This window comes from Helianthus annuus, chromosome 6 (genome assembly GCF_002127325.2).
Source record: "Helianthus annuus cultivar XRQ/B chromosome 6, HanXRQr2.0-SUNRISE, whole genome shotgun sequence".
NCBI lineage: Eukaryota > Viridiplantae > Streptophyta > Magnoliopsida > Asterales > Asteraceae > Helianthus > Helianthus annuus.
The window spans coordinates 13,249,681-13,268,490 of NC_035438.2; the positions used below are offsets into that span (position 1 = coordinate 13,249,681).

At 37.7% G+C, this 18,810-nt stretch overlaps 1 protein-coding gene across 1 annotated transcript; it reads right to left on the reverse strand.

Moving 5' to 3' along the window:
- Positions 1 to 2,745: 2,745 nt before the first annotated feature.
- LOC110864751 (protein O-glucosyltransferase 1) lies at positions 2,746 to 18,727 on the reverse strand. Its single transcript, XM_022113882.2, has 6 exons — positions 18,555 to 18,727; positions 12,696 to 13,156; positions 5,643 to 5,835; positions 4,973 to 5,025; positions 4,680 to 4,890; positions 2,746 to 3,212 (listed from the first exon to the last, which is right to left on the reverse strand). Exons 1-6 carry the CDS (start codon positions 18,648 to 18,650, stop codon positions 2,880 to 2,882), a joined length of 1,347 nt encoding a protein of 448 aa, XP_021969574.2. The 5' UTR covers positions 18,651 to 18,727; the 3' UTR covers positions 2,746 to 2,879.
- Between the last annotated feature and the right edge of the window lie 83 nt (positions 18,728 to 18,810).

Genomic DNA, 18,810 nt, shown 5'->3' on the forward strand with positions numbered 1-18,810 from the left:
TTAATCGCGTAATTAGAGGCTGTTAATTACCGGTTGTTACAGTGGCGGACCATGGTGGTGTTCTGTGCCTCTGTGGATCATGGCGGATTAATGGTGGAGCCAGTGAATTTGAGGCGGCTGCGCAAATGTTCTTACGGCTAGGGTTTGGTGGAACACGTTTCTGTGCATGGGCTTGGTTGAAAGGATGGGCCAGATGATTTGTTAATAATTATTGGATCATTACCTAGTTATTCTCTGGGCCCGCATAATGATTATTGCAGAATAATGGTGATGATGGCTGCGCATTTGTTTGCATATGGGGTTTACAAGAGTGTATTGGCAAAGTTCAACATAGGGTTGCAATGATTGGGCTGCAATTGTTAAAGGATTGTATTTTGAATGGCCTAGTATTCATTGATAAGTGTCTATCTACTCTTTGACGGCATGTGTCAGGTAATTTGATTTTTTTATGGTTTGGATTAATATGGCATTTTGTCTTGTACTGAGAATTAGAGTATGGAATATGTTTCAAGCTTGAGACCGTATAGTTTTTTTTTTTTTTTTTCTAAACTAATGGTGGGCCGGTGACAAAACTAAAAACATATGTGGGCTGCAAATGTAAGCTACATATATATTGGGGGCCAGTACAACTTGTTGAACAAAATTTTGTTGGGTCGTTGGTAAGCTTGATGGAAATTAGAATTATGTTTGGAATGAGGAAACACTCCATGTTGCAGGCATTGGGAATAGAAAAAGAAAAGCCAAGAAATGACTATTGATATTTCAGTTTAAAAAAATATATATATGCAAATTGGGCCGGGAGTACAAGATTATTACATGGTCCGAAAGAAAATATTGCGACTTTGGGGCTTTAAAGTTGTAATGGAGTTGTAGATTTTCAAAAAAGAAGCAGATTATTTTATTTCGATCATTGGAGGTTCGAACCTTTATCACATGTCAGTTATAGTAGAGATGTTCAATCGGACGTAAAGCTTACACACAGTGGGAGTTGCCGGTTGAGTTTGAATCTCGAATTAATTTGGAGGGTCTACATTTGCGGGGGGAAAACGACAATGAAAGATATTTTATTTTCACTCGATTTCTGAAGATTCGAAGACGACGTCAGATTTATTTTTGAAGATTATTTGAAGAATTGATAGCATCATTCTCGTGGGAATACTGTTGGGTCGAAATGGAGAATGATGTTATCAATTAATGCGCCGTTATTTAGCGACTTTATTGTTTTGTACAGGATAGCGTTTTTAGCTATTTTAGTCGGGCGTTTTAGCGTCTTTTACGGTTTTCCAAGCAAGAGATGGCTTGCTTGGAAAACAAGGCTCAATGGGCTATATATAAATTACTACACCTCACTTGGAGGGGGTGCATTTGTGAGCCACCAACCCGGGGGAGCTCACCCGGGGTGGATCATTATCCTTTGTATTGTTATTATCAAATCAATGAAACTTTCTATGTTACAATCATTAAAGTTTCCATCTTTGTTGTTCTTTTTTGTTTGTTCTTGACTCAAAATCACCCATCTCACTATTTTTCACCGAACCGAGACTGAAGCCGGATCGTTACGGGACCTATCATGTTCACAACTAGACATGCCGATATCTTTATATCAGCAGTGAGGCAACCAAATATGTTCAGGGGTATTTATGTGAAACCTAGTTATGTGAAACCCGATGCGGTTTGAATTGATGTTGGAATCAATCCAACTGAGGTTAGCAACAACCAATAATTCCATTTTCATTTCTTATTGAGGCATCCAAGTAACTTTCATTGTTTAAAAACAAGGTTCATTACCAGATAGACATATGTACAGTCGCATTTCACTAAATTATGACTAACAACTAGGGGTGCTAAACGGGTCGTGTTAATGGGTTGGTGGGTTCAATCAGACCCGAACCTGAAAATTTTAAACGAAACCGAACACGACCCAAACCCAAAAATCGTGTCATACATATGATCCCGAACAAGACCCGAATATTCATGGGTTGACCCGAAACGACCCGTTCAACCCGATTTTTTTACTTTTTTGCCGCAGATTAATATATTATAATAAAAATTTACTAAAAAACACAAATGTATATTATACAATTACATTTAAATTATAAAATCTATGTCAGCTTCTCATTTTAAGATATAATTACGGCATAAAATACCCACCCAATCTAATTTATTACATAAAACATATTGTAAAAAATGTAATATAATATATAGGGTCAACCCGCCAACCCTACCGGGTTGACCCGAACCCAACCCCTTTAGCTAAATGGATTTGCGAGTTCAACCTGAAACTGACGGGAACTCGTTTAGACTAAACCCAGACCCATGAATTTCGTGTTAGGTTTGTGTCATATTTTCAGGTCGTGCTAGAAATTCACACCCTTACTAACAATGCCTTTAAGGACAAGTTTTTGTTTTCAAGTTCATCATATATAAAACCCTCTAAAAATGGATCATATGCTTTTTGACAAACAGGAACATAAAATTATTAATGTACATGAAAAAATAATCAGCATTTGGCCTCACATTGGTTCTTGCATCTTGCAAGAAGTAAACCGGTAAAGGTAATAAGCAAACTATTTTGTGCAGTTAGGTTTTGACTCTGGTTCTGTGAACCATTGATTGAAGCAGGCCCGCTTTTTCTTCGTGAACCAACCCTGTCTCCGAACGTGTTAGCTCGTTCGAGGTTAGAACTTTACTGTCAAACATAACAAAGTGTCGAATTGATAAGACTGAAAATCGAACTGTTAAATTATTATATGTTAACTCAATTCTTGCGTCCTATTTTACAAACCCATAATATAACGACATCGACCAAATCAACAAGTAAACTACACGTCACAATAAATCTATGAAAAAAATCCCTATAAACATCTTCATGTACATTATTAATCGTGTCTTGCTGCTTCCCAAAATTCGACTTGCTTGGTCAAATTTAGTTTCAGGTTTTGTAGAGCCTGAAGTTGATGATCATCATAAGGCGGGTGCATGGTGCAGGGACTCGCCTGCGATGGAGCCTTCACCTTTGATAGCTCTTTATACTCTTTGACCACATCTTTCCCCAAACAGGAGCAAACTTCAACTGCATTTTTTGTAATGATTGGTCTGTATTTGAAAAGCTTCGAGTATTCTGTTAAAAGATGGAGCATGTAATCATACACCAAATTCATTTGTAATTCCTTTTTTACAAATTCACTTCCTCTTCTTCCAATTTCCTGCGCCTATACAGATAAAAATTGTTAATATTATAACTCATATTTTTTCATACGAATGATGGCTCTAGTAGCTATTTTAGGTCATGGAAAAATAAGTTCATAGTATTTGTTTTTTTAATAATGTGATTAAGCTTGTGAGTGTGAATTTCTGACACAAAACTAACACAAAATTAGCGTGTTTGAGTTTAGTTTAAACAAGTAGGTGCCGATTTCAAGTCAAACACGTTTTAGTAAACCGGTCATGTTTGGATTGACCTTGTTTATTCATATTATTTGGTTCTAAATTTGTAGTTTTAGAGTCTTGATATGCAAAAATATAAATTAGATTAAGATATCACGTTTGATGAGTTGTGATGGTGTTTATATTCATGTGTCTTTGAAAATATTTTCTGCTTCATCTTTTATCCGGGTTCTAATCAAATTTTCATATACATGTCAGGTTTAAGACTTTGATGTAAGTGATTTAGGTTGCCTATTTATACTAATTAGGCACGATGGTCAAGAACATTAAACGTGGGATTGCCATGCATGCATACCGGGAGAAGTATGGGTCATAGTTACCTAAATCGCTAGGATAGCCATGATCCACGTATTGGATCGTGTTGTACCCAATCGGAAATCGTAAGTGTACTGGAACGACATGGTCCGGCGAACCAAGTTGCGTCGGTACGGTGTTCTTGATTGCGGAGGTACGGCGATCCAGATTGACCTAGTTTAGCGAACCAAATAGACAAGGTGGGCGTTCCAAATCGATTGGGTACGACGATCCATAACTGAATTCCAACGCCAGTGTTGTTTTCAGCCGGAAACTAGGAAGAAGGGGAAGAAGAAACAGCGGTCCCGTATGTTTTAGGTCTTTAGGGTTTAATAAGTTTAGTTATTACAACATTTAACCCCTCTATTTTTAGTATTTTACATTTAAACCCTAAAACTTATAGGTTTTTACATAAAAAGTGTGAAAGTAGTTTGTGTATTTAAACATTTAACCCCTTCTATCTTCACTAGTTTACATTTGGTCCTTAAACTTTTAAATTTATACATAAAACTTATAAATTACAATCTGTTTTAATTTGTGTACTTCGAACCGGACTCCATGGTACACCGTACCAGTTCGTACCAAAATGAACCTATCCCTCCATACTGAAAACATCACCTCTAATGAATCATGTACCCGAACCGCGTACCCGTATCGAAGCAAACCGCGAATTAGGTAACTATGGTATGGGTAGTTAGTTAATTCATGTGTTTCCTTTTTGTTATTTCATTAGGGTTTTATTTTAGTTAAGTAGTTAGTGGGCCAAGTTAGTGGTTAGTTTCTATGCTTAATCGTTCGGCTATATTAGAGCCATGTTTCCCTTATGAAAGCAAGGAATGAAAAAGTATAAATTGAGTCTAAATTCTTTCTAAGTTTCTCTTTGGCTTCTATCTATTTTCTTGGACCATTTGATTAATGATTCAGTTCGTATCAATTACCTTATCTGTATTCTTGTTCCCCCAATCAACGGCAAACTTGATTGAACTACATTTGTTTTTCTCGTTTATGGGCCAATAATGAACGGTAGGTATTAGACCTCTGGAGAAGAAATCATAGTAGTGAGGAGTTACGACCAGACTCATCGAGTCGCAAGCCAATATATACTTCTCGCTAACCGACCATGTGTTTCCTTCAACGTATATTTTGTACCTGTATGCAGTATGATTTCAATATTTCTAGTCAAAATTGTATAAAACTATATTTATTGGTAACTAAATTGTTGTCGACGAACCTATGGGTACATTGGCTTACTAAATCCGTGTCATTAAACCCTTTTCTCCAATCCTGCAATTATTTGGCAAAATAAAATGACATTAAAATACATCTATTTGTTTGCCTTCTAGATTTTTAACAACATGACTATCTGTTCTATAGATGTGTAAATGAGTCGAGACAAGCCTGGCTTCTTTTGGAGTTGGTTAACCACGATAGTTCAAGCTAATAAAAAGATGATCTCAAATAGCTCACAATTGACACCACCTCCTACTCTATATAAGGGTATACGGGGTGTAAGCGGGGAAAGCAATCGGTGACCCCATTCACCTATAGGGAACACCGCCGCCATCCCTTAGGTGAATGGGTGAGAGGAGTGAAATTGGTGGGGGTTCACCGAAGAGAGGGGAGGAGAGAGAGAGGAGAGAGAGAGGAGAGAGGGAGCTGCATCCAATCACATGTTTTCTTTTTTTTTTTTTTTTTTTTTTAAAAAAAACCAATTCACCTAATAGGGGAGTGGCGCCATCAAATGGGGGTGTTAGGGGAGTTTAAGAGGTGAGTTGACGTGGCACACGGGGATTGGTTTGGCGTAAGAGAGTGCACTCACCTATTAGGTGTGCACCCCCTTCACCCTAATATTTTAAACACATGAAATATGAAACAAAAGAAATGGGTGATTGAATATTTACCAAATGATGGATTTTGGCATTCCATTCATGTTTATCGTCAGAATTGCACTTTGCAAGGTCTTTCCGGGCCCTCCCTGTGCGCGTATTCCCTTTCCAGTATGCAAAGGGTTCCCTTTCCATCCATTTTTGTCTCTGATTCCCTTCTTCCAACTCTTTGCTCAATTTCACCCATGGCAATATATTCACTTCAGGCCTACAAAATCAAATTCCGTCCTAAAACAATGTAAATATATGGGTTAATATAACTAGCATACTTTCTCATTTTTCATAGATAAAGCCACTTAACGTAATTTTGGCATATAAAAGTCCCTGTAAACGTTAAAAAACACAAAAAAGTCATTATATTAAAGTCTAGGAACTTTTCTAAAATGCATGTAATTGTGAAAAGGATATTTAAAATTAAGATTTGTTACCTGTTAAATTCGCTAAATAAAGTTATATAGAATTTTGGGAAAAACCAAATGATTTCGAAGAATTTAAGAGGTGACAAATCATTATATTTAATATGTTTTTATAAGTAGATGCATTTTTAGAAAAAGTGCATGGACTTTAATATAGTAAAATTCGGTTGAGAATTTTCCCAGCTTTTTTTTTAATGTTCAATGACTTATATACGTCTCAAAATTATGTTAAAAGTACTTTTTATGAAAAATGAGGATAAAATCATGCTAATTATTTTTCATGAAAAATGGGGACATAATTACAAAATTATGTTGAGAGTAAATTGTTCGGATAGTCCCTGTGGTTTGGTGAAATTTCACCTTTAGTCCCCAACGTTTTAAAATTACACTCTTGCTCTCTGTGGTTTGACCAAATGTTACTCGGATAGTCCCTAAAGTGAATGGTGGTTAGTTTTCTTAGTTAATTGGGAATGAAATTACAAAAATACCCTTATCATTAAAATTATATTAACTTCATCTTCATCCCCACCCCAAACCACCTGTGTAGTTTCGGTTAACAGCTCCGGGGATTGGTTAACCCGCTCCGACGACTTTAAGTTTAGAGAGAGAAGCAGGTTTTGTTATTTGGTTTCTGGTCATCCTTGTTCTTTTCGACAACCCATAACACTGTAATGTCACACCCCAACCACCAGAAACCCAATCCCACCATCACCATAACGGCCGCACTCACCACCAAACCCCACTGCATTCACCGTCATCCACCACCTAACACCACTCACCACCACCCACCTTTCACCTTCAAATCCGACACCCTACCCGCAACCAACCAACCACCATTGCACCATGATGACCCGTCCACCTCCCGTCGATAACCACAACAACCACCACCATTCAAACGCATAACAGTCCTCTCAACCACAAGCATCGTCATTTACACCATCTCTAACCTGTTATGTGACCGTTGAACCCAAGGCTAAATCAAAGGAAGAACCCGTTCAACATGCAGTTCATGCATGAGTTGTCAATCATGTCTATTTTTTAGAATGGATACACTTTTTTATTATTTTTATAAAGGTGCAAGAATAAAGGAATGATTAGGATTGTTACCTGTCATCTCCACGTAATTGTAGGATCTAATTGATGTTTTCCTTTTTCTTGTATCTCCATATATGGAGGATTATGGTGTTCGAAGTTTTTATGCAAGAATTATTTATCTATCCTCCTCTCTATTTTTCTTTCTGTTCATCTCCCTATTTTCTATTATTTTCATTAACCGATCGATCCACATCAGTGGTATCAGAGCGGTCTTGATCCTATGGACACCCGGAAGAAAACTCTCGAACAATTTCAGCAAGAAACCCAAGATAACTTCGAAAAATTCACGTCTATGATCGAGAAGTTGGTAACGGAAGTTCAATCTCTCAAAGAGACGGGGCCGCCAAACTTCTCGGGAACGGGTGACGGGAAGATGGTTGTCAACGGAGGTGGCGGTAGACCTTACTTAAAACTCCATTTCCCCAGGTTTAGCGGAGAGGATCCCACGGGATGGATCTATCAAGCCGAACAATTTTTCGATTTTCAGAAAGTGGCTTCAGAAGAGCATGTACAGTTGGCGTCTTTTCATCTAGATGGCATTGCGCTTCAGTGGCATCGATGGTTTGCAAAAACTAAAGGTCCGATGACGTGGTCGGAATTTACTACCGCACTGTTGAGTCGGTTTGGACCGACCGACTATGAGGAACCCTCCGAGTCTTTTCATAGGCTTAAACAACTCACCACGGTCGCTGCATATATCGAATCTTTCGAACGGTTGTCTCACCGTGTTGACGGGTTATCCGAGCCTTTTCTCGTAGGCTGTTTTATTGGCGGGCTGAAAGAAGAGATTCGTTTGGAAGTTAAGCTAAAAAAACCTCGTTTTTTGGTTGATGCCATGGGTTCGGCTAGACTGGTAGAGGAGAAGTTGACTCTACAACGAAGGTTTTCTTCTCCCCAAAGACCCCACACGATTAATACCCCTTTCAAGAACACATCAGGCCCGGGTCTATTGGGACCAGGACCCACCCATCGTTTAGCCCTCCCCGCCCCCAACTCGATCCGTCGTTTATCGAATACAGAGGCCCGTGAACGGCGTGAAAAGGGACTCTGTTATTATTGTGATGAACGATATGTACCAGGCCATAAGTGCACCAAGCCACAATTGTTTATGATTAGTGATACTACGGAAGATGAGGAGGAGCAACTTGTAGAAGCGTCAGGGGAACAAACCGAAGAAACACAGGCCGAGATCTCGTTCCATGCGATATCGGGTACCATCCTTCCACAGACCCTACGCTTGTCGGGTCGCATCAAGAATAAAGACGTTGTTGTTTTGGTGGATGGTGGGAGTACTCACAATTTTATCGATAAAGCCTTAGTCGATCGGTTGGGGCTTATTGTTAACCACGATGTTAAATTTGAGGTGGTTGTGGCTAATTGTGAGAAGTTGGTATGTACAGGAAGGGTGAAAAATCTCTCAATTCTCATTCAAGGATATACTATAGCAACTGATTTTTTTGTTCTACCCGTGGCGGCTTGTCCGATTGTGTTAGGGGTTCAATGGCTAAAAACTTTGGGACCGGTCGAAATTGACTTCCAAAATCTTACCATTGGATTTCAATTAGCGGGATCATCTCATAAATTACAAGGGTTGAAAGGGTCAGAGTTGGGTGCTTTAAAATCAAAGGAATGCATGGGGCTAGATGGAGTAGCAATGCTCTTTCAGATTAGTCCTGTCTTCGATGAACCATTACACACTCATACACCTTGTCCAGATATTCAGTCGGTTCTAACCGAATTTGATGGGGTTTTTCACCAACCCTCGGGACTTCCTCCTAAGCGTTCTCAAGACCACAGCATACCACTGCTACCTGGATCCGGGCCGGTTAGCTCTCGGCCATATCGCCAACCGTATTATCAGAAAAATGAGATTGAAAGACAGGTGAGGGAGTTGCTCCAACAGGGGTTAATACGGCCTAGTCATAGTCCGTTTTCCTCCCCGGTGTTACTTGTTAAAAAATCGGATGGTACTTGGAGGTTTTGTGTTGACTATCGGGCGATCAACGATATTACAGTTAAGGACAAATATCCTATTCCTATGATCGATGAACTTCTCGATGAACTCTTTGGTGCGACGATTTTCTCTAAACTTGATCTTCGGTCGGGGTACCATCAGATACGAGTAAGAGATGGCGACATCCATAAGACGGCATTTCGGACACATGAGGGGCACTATGAGTTCGTCGTCATGCCGTTTGGACTTACCAATGCTCCGGCTACTTTCCAATGTCTCATGAATGACCTTTTCCGTCAACATCTTCGTAAGTTCGTATTGGTGTTTTTTGATGATATATTAGTTTATTCCAAGTCCATTGATGACCATGTCAGACACTTACAAGTGGTCCTGGGCATTCTTAAAGCTAATCGACTTTTTGCTAACTCCTCTAAATGTTGTTTTGGGGTGAAAGAAGTGAATTATTTGGGCCATGTAATCAACTCTAATGGTGTCTCAGTCGAAAGGGCAAAGATCGACGCGGTACTATCCTGGCCGGTTCCTACTACCGCCAAAGGGGTACGGGGATTTTTGGGTCTCGCAGGGTATTATCGGAAGTTCATTAAGGGGTTTGGTAGTATTGCCGCTCCGCTACATAAATTGGTCGGAAAAGGACCCTTTATATGGAATGAGGCGGCTCACAAGGCCTTTGAATCGCTCAAAACTGCTCTCACTTCGGCACCAACGTTGGGCTTGCCGGATTGGTCTAAACCTTTTACCATTGAATGTGACGCGAGTGGCGTAGGTATAGGCGCCGTTCTAACTCAGAATGGGAAGCCGCTTGCCTATTTTAGCGCACCTTTAAAGGGGGTTGTGTTATCATGGTCCACTTATGAGAAAGAGATGCTCGCTGTTGTCAAAGCAGTACGTAAGTGGCGACCTTATCTGCTCGGCCGCCCGTTTGTCGTCCAGACCGATCATCTCAGCCTAAAGTACCTATTGGAGCAACGCATTACTACCCCGGCACAAGCGAGGTGGCTACCAAAGCTTTTGGGATACGATTACAAAATTGAGTATAAACCAGGGGCTACAAACCGTGGGGCAGACGCCTTATCTCGCTGTTACGAACTTCAACTTATGTCCCTATCATACCCCTCTACCACCTTATGGTCTGACATAAAAAAAGAGGTTAGTCTCGACCCTTATTACAGTAAATTACCCACTTCATTGCATGCAAGCTCAAGTGGACGGGTTTATAATAGAGATGGGGTGTGGTTTCGTGACAGTGCAATCTTATTAAGCCCGTCTTCTCCATTGTTAGTTACTGTTTTGAATCTCGGACACTCGTCACCTGAAGGTGGCCACTTCGGTCTTCATAAGACACTAGCCAAGATACGAAGTAATTTTTGGTGGGAAGGGTTGAAAACGTCAGTGAAGAAACACATACGTGAGTGTCAAACGTGCCAAAGGTTCAAGTCGGATAACATGAAACCAGCAGGGTTACTACAACCGTTACCAATTCCCGAACGAGTGTGGGAAGATATAAGCATGGATTTCATAGAGGGTCTGCCGATTTCTAATGGATTTTCAGTGATTATGGTGGTGGTTGATCGGTTGTCTAAGTATGCGCATTTTATACCCCTCCGTCATCCGTTTACGGCGGCAACCGTTGCTCGGGAATTTGTGAATTCAGTTGTACGATTGCATGGGATTCCATCGACTATCATTAGCGACCGTGACAAGGTATTTATCAGCTCTTTTTGGCAAGCCCTTTTCAAATTACAAGGAACGGTTTTGTGTATGAGTTCGAGTTATCACCCACAAACGGACGGCCAAACGGAAGTAGTTAACCGGACCCTCGAACAATATTTAAGATGCTTCACAGGTGACAACCCAAAAAAATGGCACGAATGGCTTCCTTGGGCGGAGTATAGTTACAACACTTCGACCCATGCTTCTACAAAGATGATGCCGTTTCAGGTTGTGTATGGCCGGGTACCGCCTAAATTAATCCCATACATTCGGGGTACAGCCCAAGTTCAGGAAGTGGAGACATACCTAAATGACCGGGATGAAGTTTTAAGGCAGCTTCGATCCAACCTTCTCACAGCTCAGAACCGTATGAAAGTCGCTTCCGATCGCCATCGCCGAGAAGTGGAATTCAGTGAAGGTGATTTGGTTTACATTAAACTACAACCCTACCGTCAGGCTAGTGTGGTCAATCGTTCCTCGGCAAAACTTAGTCCACGTTTTTTCGGGCCATACAAAATCTTGAATCGGGTGGGATCGGTTGCATACCGGGTAGAGTTACCTCCAGGCTCTCTCATTCACGACGTGTTTCATGTAAGTTTACTTAGGCGTTTTGTCGGAACGACCCCAGATATGGCTCCCGTCACAAGCAGCGAGGCGGTGGTCTCACCTACTATTATGCAACCGGAAGAAATTCTTGAGGAACGGGTTGTACAAAAGGGAAAATACCGTCCTAAAACGGAGCTACTAGTTAAATGGCGAGGTCGACCACGGGAGGAGGCAACATGGGAAACTAAGTGGCGTTTCGTTCGAGCCTACCCAGATTTTCACCTTGAGGACAAGGTGATTCCAAGCGGGGTGGATTGTTATGTGACCGTTGAACCCAAGGCTAAATCAAAGGAAGAACCCGTTCAACATGCAGTTCATGCATGAGTTGTCAATCATGTCTATTTTTTAGAATGGATACACTTTTTTATTATTTTTATAAAGGTGCAAGAATAAAGGAATGATTAGGATTGTTACCTGTCATCTCCACGTAATTGTAGGATCTAATTGATGTTTTCCTTTTTCTTGTATCTCCATATATGGAGGATTATGGTGTTCGAAGTTTTTATGCAAGAATTATTTATCTATCCTCCTCTCTATTTTTCTTTCTGTTCATCTCCCTATTTTCTATTATTTTCATTAACCGATCGATCCACATCATAACCCCAACCTGTAACCCCGCTACCCTCAATAGCCAACACCTTACCACCTGCAATAGTCATCATCATCGTTGCTGTAATTCTAATCGTTTGTTTGGTTGATAAAAGCGAAGAAACAAAAGAAATATTATGCTCCATTTACTGGTTGTATTGTGAAATAGAGAGAGAGGGGGGTGGGGGAAGGATGTCGGCTGAAGAAGACAAAACAAAAGGTCAAAGTAGCGGCTAAACCTTTTTTTAAGATGAAGTCAGTGTTTTTTATTGATAAGGGTATCTTTGTTATTACACACTTATTTAACTAAGAAAACTAACCCCCATCCACTTCAGGGACTATCCGAGTAACAATTGGTTAAACCACAGGGAGCAAGAGTGTAATTTTAAAACGTTAGGGACTAAAGGTGAAATTTCGACAAACCACAGGGACTATCCGGGCATTTTACTCATATGTTGATGTACTTTTTCATGAAAAAGAGGAAATATGTTAGTTTTTTTTAAAGCGTGTTTAAAAGGATTCCGTGTACTTAAATGTACCCTATGTGAGAGAGAAATTATGTTTTTAAAGGTGAACCCCTCCCCCAGTTGAGGTGTATATTTAACACCCTTTTTTATATTCACTTTAATACATTCCAAATTTCCAAGCTCTAATAAGGTTAGAAATGTGGCATATTACCAGCCCCAAAACGACCAATCCGGAAAGACGATATCGTAAGTCAAATCATCCCCACAATAATGGAACAATGGAGGTATAACACTCGTATTGTCATGGTAACTGGATTTTCGAACCAACGGCCAATCGTGACACGTGAACATCAAGTCAAGGTCCGGCACTTTTCCGGGATAAAGTTCAAGAAGTTGCAAGATCCCCCAAATTGTGAATACATCTCGAGTTTGGAACACATAGCCGTATTTCTCCATGTAAAGTCTTCCATCAATGATGATTAACCTGAAATGTGCCTTTTCTCTAGCTTTTTTCACCATTTCGTTAGTTATTCCAGTATGTTTCCATGGCTTTAGATCTTCGTGAATCCATCTAAAGTATTCTGGACATGATTCAGGTATCGAGTTGTTGGTGGTTTCACTGTTTTCGAACGGAGGAATGTCCTTTTGACGAAATTGAGCGGTTATTGAAGACTTTAAAAGAATGAGAGTTAGTGAATTTCTAAAATGTTATTTTTAAATTTTTAATCAATCAATAAAATAAAATAACTGGCAACTTTAAACTTATGGTTTGATGTGTTATTTAAGTTTTAGTCTATTTTGTTCGATTTTTCCTTTTAATTTTTGGTTTTATATCATTTGTTAATTTTATCTGTATGTTGATGTATCGATTTTTAAAAGGAAAAATTACAAGTTTTGTCCTTTATCTTTATACCACTTTTCAGGTGTGTTCTTTTTAACGAATGTTGACAGGCGGTGTCATTTACTAGGTATTTTGTTGCAAATTTAGTCCTTTACACCCAACCCAGTTAAAAGACCCTGTTAATTGTTGACATGCGGTGTCATTTACTTGGTATTTTGTTGCAAGTTTAGTCCTTTACCTAGGTATTTGTTGCAAGTTTAGTTCTTTACACCCAACAATTAACAAGGTTTTTTAACTGGGTTGGGTGTAAAGGACTAAACTTGCAACAAAATACCTAGTAAAAAACACCACCTGTCAACATTCGTTAAAAAGGATACTGCATGAAAAATGGTATAAAAATAAAGGACAAAACTTGTAATTTTTTCTTTTTAAAATGCAGTTGCTTTCAATATTACTCATACGACTAGAATTTTTAAGTTGCATCGAAATAAGATAAAAAGAGACAAATCTGAGCAATTTATTTAAATTTATAAAAGTGTTAAAGTATATTTTAAGTAAACACTTACAGAAATTAATCAAAAGTATATATTTTTTTTTCATATTATTAACTATAATACAATTAGCAAAGTTTGTATACAGTGATTTGAACTTTTGATTCTTTGTATACTTTTATCTTTTAACTTTTAACATTGACAATTACTATCTCTTAACTTTCTAAACACATTGTAATTGAGTTTTGCGTGTTTATTTTTATGTAATTGTTGGTATAAAATCAAGCTGATTTTCGTTTCAAAGTAAATTTTTCTCGAAAATAAGTTGGGTCAAATATAATATGTTCTTATACTTATTATTATGTATGTTTTCAGTTGGTTGGTTTACGTTTCGACGTAAGTTTTTCGGAAATATGCCGTCAATAAATATAATAAGTTTTCGTGCTTATTTTTATGTATGTTTTCACTTCGTCTAAGTTTTGATGTAAAATATAATTAACAAGTTGTGTGAATAATGTTTTCATCATATTGACTTTTTTGTTTCTTTCTTAAGGTTTTTTATTCTAGACTTTATTTTTTTTTACTTTTCTTTATATTTTTTGTTTTAGTTTTACGTTTATTTTTCATTAAAGTTATATTTAAGATAGCGTTTACATTTACAATTAATTTAAAATCAGTCTGTCCTGCTGTACAATTTAAATTTATTTTTATGTTTTCGGTTGATGTAAAACATGTGTCAGTGTTTTATTTTGAGCATATTTTTCTTTGGATTGCTAATTGAACCAAAATAGATATCGACCGAAACCCCGCAGTGTAACGCGGGTAATCTTACTAGTTAAAAACCAAATGTTAGCTAGAGTAGGTTGTTTTGTCTTTTGTGTATGACTCCCTGATCTTAAATACATTGTTATACGGTCCCTTAATTTTAATAAATTTATATTTTTCTTTTCAAATCAATTTACACTACAAGTTGTCGACTTTAATAAAGTTACTTACCCCGCAAACTTAGTTTTTAAATTTAGTTCTTTTATTTGTATTACTTATTATATTTGGGCTAAGCTTTTAAACGTGTATTTTTTTTTTTTTTTTCGTTTACATTATTACGTTAAAGGACAAATGGGCCCACAAAGAATACTTCCTAAGTTCCTAGTTTCTAAAATGTTAACATCTGGGCCTATCGGCCCAATCTTTATTCTCATTTTTCTTCCGTCAATAATTAACACGGGGGGGGGGGGGGGGGGGGGGGGGAGCGTAGTTGCACGGACCTCCCATCCGCCGGAGTATTGCAACTCCGCAAGCTAGCTTAGCCCCATAGCTACCTGGCGGTGATTACCCACGGTGAAGTGGAGGGCAGGGGGCATAGATGCCAAACAAACCTGACCCCTATCTATCGTCGTAGAAGCTGTTCCTAGGAAAGATTATGGTTCTCGGGTATCCAATCAATTAATCCCCCAAACCGGGGAAGCTTAAGCGGAAATGAAAGAGTAGGGTGAGGGAAAAGAAAAGGGGGGAAGCAACTCAATTTAAGGCTTCGCTCCCAGATCGCTTCGTGAGCTCATTTAGTAGACAGCGAGTGTGCGCCCCTTTAGAGAAGAGATAGGGGCGAGTACTACACGAGCTCGTAAGTAAAGTACGGAACGAGCCTTGTCTACGAAGCAGAGCGACCTCGGCGCATTCCAGATTATCCAGATGCTTACGCTGGATGGAATGCCCTTAGCAGTTCTGGCTCTTATATATCTGTAGTTGGGATATAGATGAGTAATAGGATAGGGAGCACTCCGCTACACTCATTAGGACAACAACCTCCTAACTACTATGAGTTAAGCAACTAATGGACAGACCAGACCGCATAAGACTACTGAAATAGAAAAAGAGAAGGGATTCACGGGCAGTGAAGGCAACCAAGGGAGAGGAATTATTCCATTCAATTCCGAAGCCTAGCGTCTCCTGTAATAGAATCAAGCCCTTCGTACTTCGATCCAATCAATCGATCGATCAAGAGGCTAATCTCTTTTGTTTGGGCCGGTAGCTAAAAGAAAGTCCTCGCTTTCTCTTGAACAAGGGAAGGGCAGCATAACATTAGCTTCAATGAAAAGACCTTCACCTAACCCTCAGAAGGTTGGCTCGTTGTTAACAAGCAAATGCGAAGGAAAAAGTTTCAATCTCACATTTCGATGTCACTGCTGAATGTGGTTGCTTGAAAGGAAAATTTCACATACGGAAGAGAGAAAGCAGTCTTAGCAAGAACCCTTTTAGGGTTTGATCATAAACCCCTAGCCGAGATTAATTATTATCACAAACTAATTATTGGTGAGGAAAGACACCAGTACATTGACAATTTTAAAATATTAAATGATAAGTGATAAAACTTAAAGAGTTAAGTGTCATTTTTGTCCCCGTGATTTGTTCATTTTTACCATTTCAGACAATTTTTAAAAATACATCAGTTTCCTCCCTACACACTGAAAACATGTCATTTCAATCCAAAAATTAAAACCCAGTTAAGTCAGAAGGGTTAAATGAAGGGTATTATTGTCAATTCATATATCTTTTATTTTCACCTTATTTTTTGAATTGACAACAATACCCTCCATTTAACCTGTCTAACTTAACTGGGTTTTAATTTTTTGACCGATGTAATTCGAAAATTGGCCTGAAATAGCAAAAATGAACAAATCACATGAATGGAAATGACAGTTAACTCAAACTTAAAAGTTTGATGAATATGGGTCTTAATATTAGTACACCCTTCCTTTCTAGCTCTATATATATATACATTTCATACATAAATAAAATCAATTTGTACATTTCTTGTTTTCCTCTACATGTTTATTTTATCATTTTTTTATTATTTCAAATAAATATCTTTCTTTATTTACATCGTTTCATAGAACGCATCAAATATATAACTGATTATAAGTAAGTAAGATTGACACCAAGTAAACAGTGTTGAAAGATAGTATGAGAACAAAAAAAGAGTAGGTAAGCGGTTATAGCTATTTCATGCAACATGTTTAAAACAACAAGTACAAATAGTTATGAAGTTCTCTCATTGCTTATTGTTTAAATAAAGTTAATTTTATGTTTATTATTTCGGAATAATAGGATGGGATTATGCCTAAAGCAGAAACAAACATTACCTAAATTACATATAATAATATGTTAGACAAATCAAAGTCTAATGGTCTAACAATCAAATTTGTAGTAAAAGAAACCATAAAAATAATCCAAATAATTCATGAACTAGTGGTCTAGTTTTTTTTTTTCTTTTTCTGAACGACAAATGTTGCACCTACCTAACTTTATACCAATTATTTAAGTAACTTTCTTTGCCCAAATTTAAACCTCGGATCTTCACTCTAGTGTTTAGTAATATGGTGTTTGGTAAAAAAAAATAATAATATCATGGGTTATATATTGCACAGCTCTTGGAAAAATATACCAAAATAACAAACATTGACCGAATGGAAAACTTAATATTTGAATATAAAGAAAATTAACTTTATAACTTAGATGCATTCATACTTTTCAAAAAAAAAACTTAGATGCATTCATACCACCTCACACACATACATCTATTGGATTGAGTTAACCAAACCGCTTGTTCCAACACTAAAGAAGCATTTGGTATCCAACACCTATGATTCTCAAGTATTAATATACGATTCTTCATATGTAATGGTTGCTATTTAGAAAATATGTAAACCAAGAAATGTTAGTAAAAAGATATAAAGGATATACTCTCTTCCGTATAGATTACTCTTTTAGTAAATATATATATATACTTAATTAATGTTAATATTTACAGATCCAGGATCAATGGCACATGCAGGTTTTTTTAATAGAAATAGAATATTAATTATTATTAATCTATTTCCTTTCAATTTCCATGGATTCATTCAATTTGATTTGATTTTATTTGTTTAAAGCACGTATCAAGCATCACGTTATAAAAAAAAAAAATAGAAATCACTTCTCAGACTATATGAATACATTTTTCCACTAAAATTAATATGTTATATCATCACGTAAAAATATTGAAAAAATAATTGAAATCAGTCAAACTAATGCAAATGTATCAACCGTTGAACCTAGGGCTGCAAACGAACCAAACGTTGGCGAACAGTTCGTGAACCGTTCGGCGGAAAGTTCGTTTGTGTTCGTTCGTTTATTAAACAAACGAACACGAACAAGAAATTTCGTTCGTTTAGTTAAACGATCAAACATGAACAGAGGTCGCGTTCGTTCGTTTATGTTCGTGAACATTCGGTAACGTGTTCGTTTGTGTTCGATAGATCATTAGTGTTTTTAATTTTTATATTTATTTAAATAGTTTAAAATTCCGACAAATTAAATATTTAATAAGTGTCGGTCTATTATATATTTTGTTCATGAATTATTATTTGTGTTCATTTGTTTCCATTTCTGTTCATGAACATTAGTTTGTGCTCATTTGTGTTCGTCAACGTTTGTTTTTGTTCGTTGCCTAAAATTAACAAACACAAACGAACACGAACAAGTCCATTTCCTTAACAAACGAACACGAACATAAAATCTCGTTCGATAAGTGTTCGCGAATACAAATATTTTCTAACAAACGAACACGAACAATGTCTTGTTCGTGTTTGTTCGGTTCGTTTGCAGCCCTAGTTGAACCTATATTTGTTAAGAATTGCTTATTTGTATATAAACTTTAATAATAATAATAATATCTATAAAAGAAAAGTATGATACTTACAACATCAACCCAACGAGTGAATATGTCTGCAGTGACGAAAAGGGTGACTAAAAACACAGAAAGGAATATTGGTATGCCGGGGTTCTTCATAAGCATGCCGGAGAAGTAAGCTTGTTTCCGAGATACGCCTGCCGGAAAAGCAGAACCGCATTCACCACCACCACCACTTATATCTACCATGAATGAAACCTTTAAAAAACTCAGAAGCAAATCATCGTGCTAGTTTATTAGAGAGAGAGAAAAGTGAGAAGTGGGA